Consider the following 777-nt stretch of genomic DNA (forward strand, 5'->3'; position numbering starts at 1 on the left):
ATCTTTCTCTGCGTCTCCCTGGGGTGAACGTGATGCCTCTCCTTCTCGTTGTGGTTTTCTCGAACTGCCTTGCTCCCCGCTGTTCTCTTCATTTCTCTCATTTTTCACCTCATCATCTTCATCCTCATCTGCAGCAGCTGGCCTCTGTCTGCTTCTTTGAGGCTGCCTCTGGCGCGAGCCTCCTCCATTTCTAGAGCTGTCTCTGTCCTTTGCAGAAGAATCTTCACCTTCTGATGAGGAGCGCTGTCTGCGGTTTGTCTGCCTGTCGTTTTGTTCGGTTCTCCGTGTTTCTTGGCTTCTTGAATTGCCGCTTTCCTGCCCTTCTTGCCTACGGCGTTCGTTTTGTGAATTTGTGGAGTTGGCGCCTCGGTTTGAGTTGCTCGTAGGTCGACTGGACCGAGAGGAAGCACTAGTCGTTCGCTCGTCCGGCTCATCGTCATTGGCGGTGGCTTTGGTTTTTCTAGAATCTGAGTTGTCTGCTTTTTTGCGGCTTTCTGTTCCTCCTGCTGCCTGTGCTGCCGTACCTCTTCCCCCCCCTTTCCGTTCTTCTTTTTCAGTAGACGGTCTATCTTTTTCCGGTGAAGCTTCTGTGTTTTTCTGTTTCTTGTTTCGTTGAGATGCGGTCTTGTCCTTCTTAGCTTGCTCTTCCTCCTTAGTTGACTCCTTTGGTTTTTCTTTGGATGGGGGTTTAGGCTCCTCCTTCTCCTTCCCCTTCTTCTGTAACTGATCTTTTGCATGTTTATCTTTCTTTTCCTTGCTTGACGGTGGTGGATCAAG

At 49.9% G+C, this 777-nt stretch overlaps 2 protein-coding genes across 2 annotated transcripts in view; both read right to left on the reverse strand.

Moving 5' to 3' along the window:
- Positions 1-440, reverse strand: part of EMH_0024830 (uncharacterized protein) — a gene marked incomplete at both ends in the record, with an annotated part of 8,841 nt that extends 8,401 nt beyond the window's left edge. The window contains one exon of the mRNA XM_013502351.1: positions 109-440. Within this exon, the coding sequence (XP_013357805.1) occupies positions 109-440 (332 nt within the window). The remainder of the gene's footprint in view (positions 1-108) is intronic.
- Positions 441-772: 332 nt separating this feature from the next.
- EMH_0024840 (uncharacterized protein) overlaps positions 773-777 on the reverse strand; it is a gene marked incomplete at both ends in the record, with an annotated part of 1,625 nt that continues 1,620 nt past the window's right edge. Inside the window, one exon of the mRNA XM_013502352.1 lies at positions 773-775. Within this exon, the coding sequence (XP_013357806.1) occupies positions 773-775 (3 nt within the window). The remainder of the gene's footprint in view (positions 776-777) is intronic.

Source organism: Eimeria mitis, genomic scaffold (genome assembly GCF_000499745.2).
Source record: "Eimeria mitis Houghton genomic scaffold, Emh_scaff893, whole genome shotgun sequence".
Lineage (NCBI taxonomy): Eukaryota > Apicomplexa > Conoidasida > Eucoccidiorida > Eimeriidae > Eimeria > Eimeria mitis.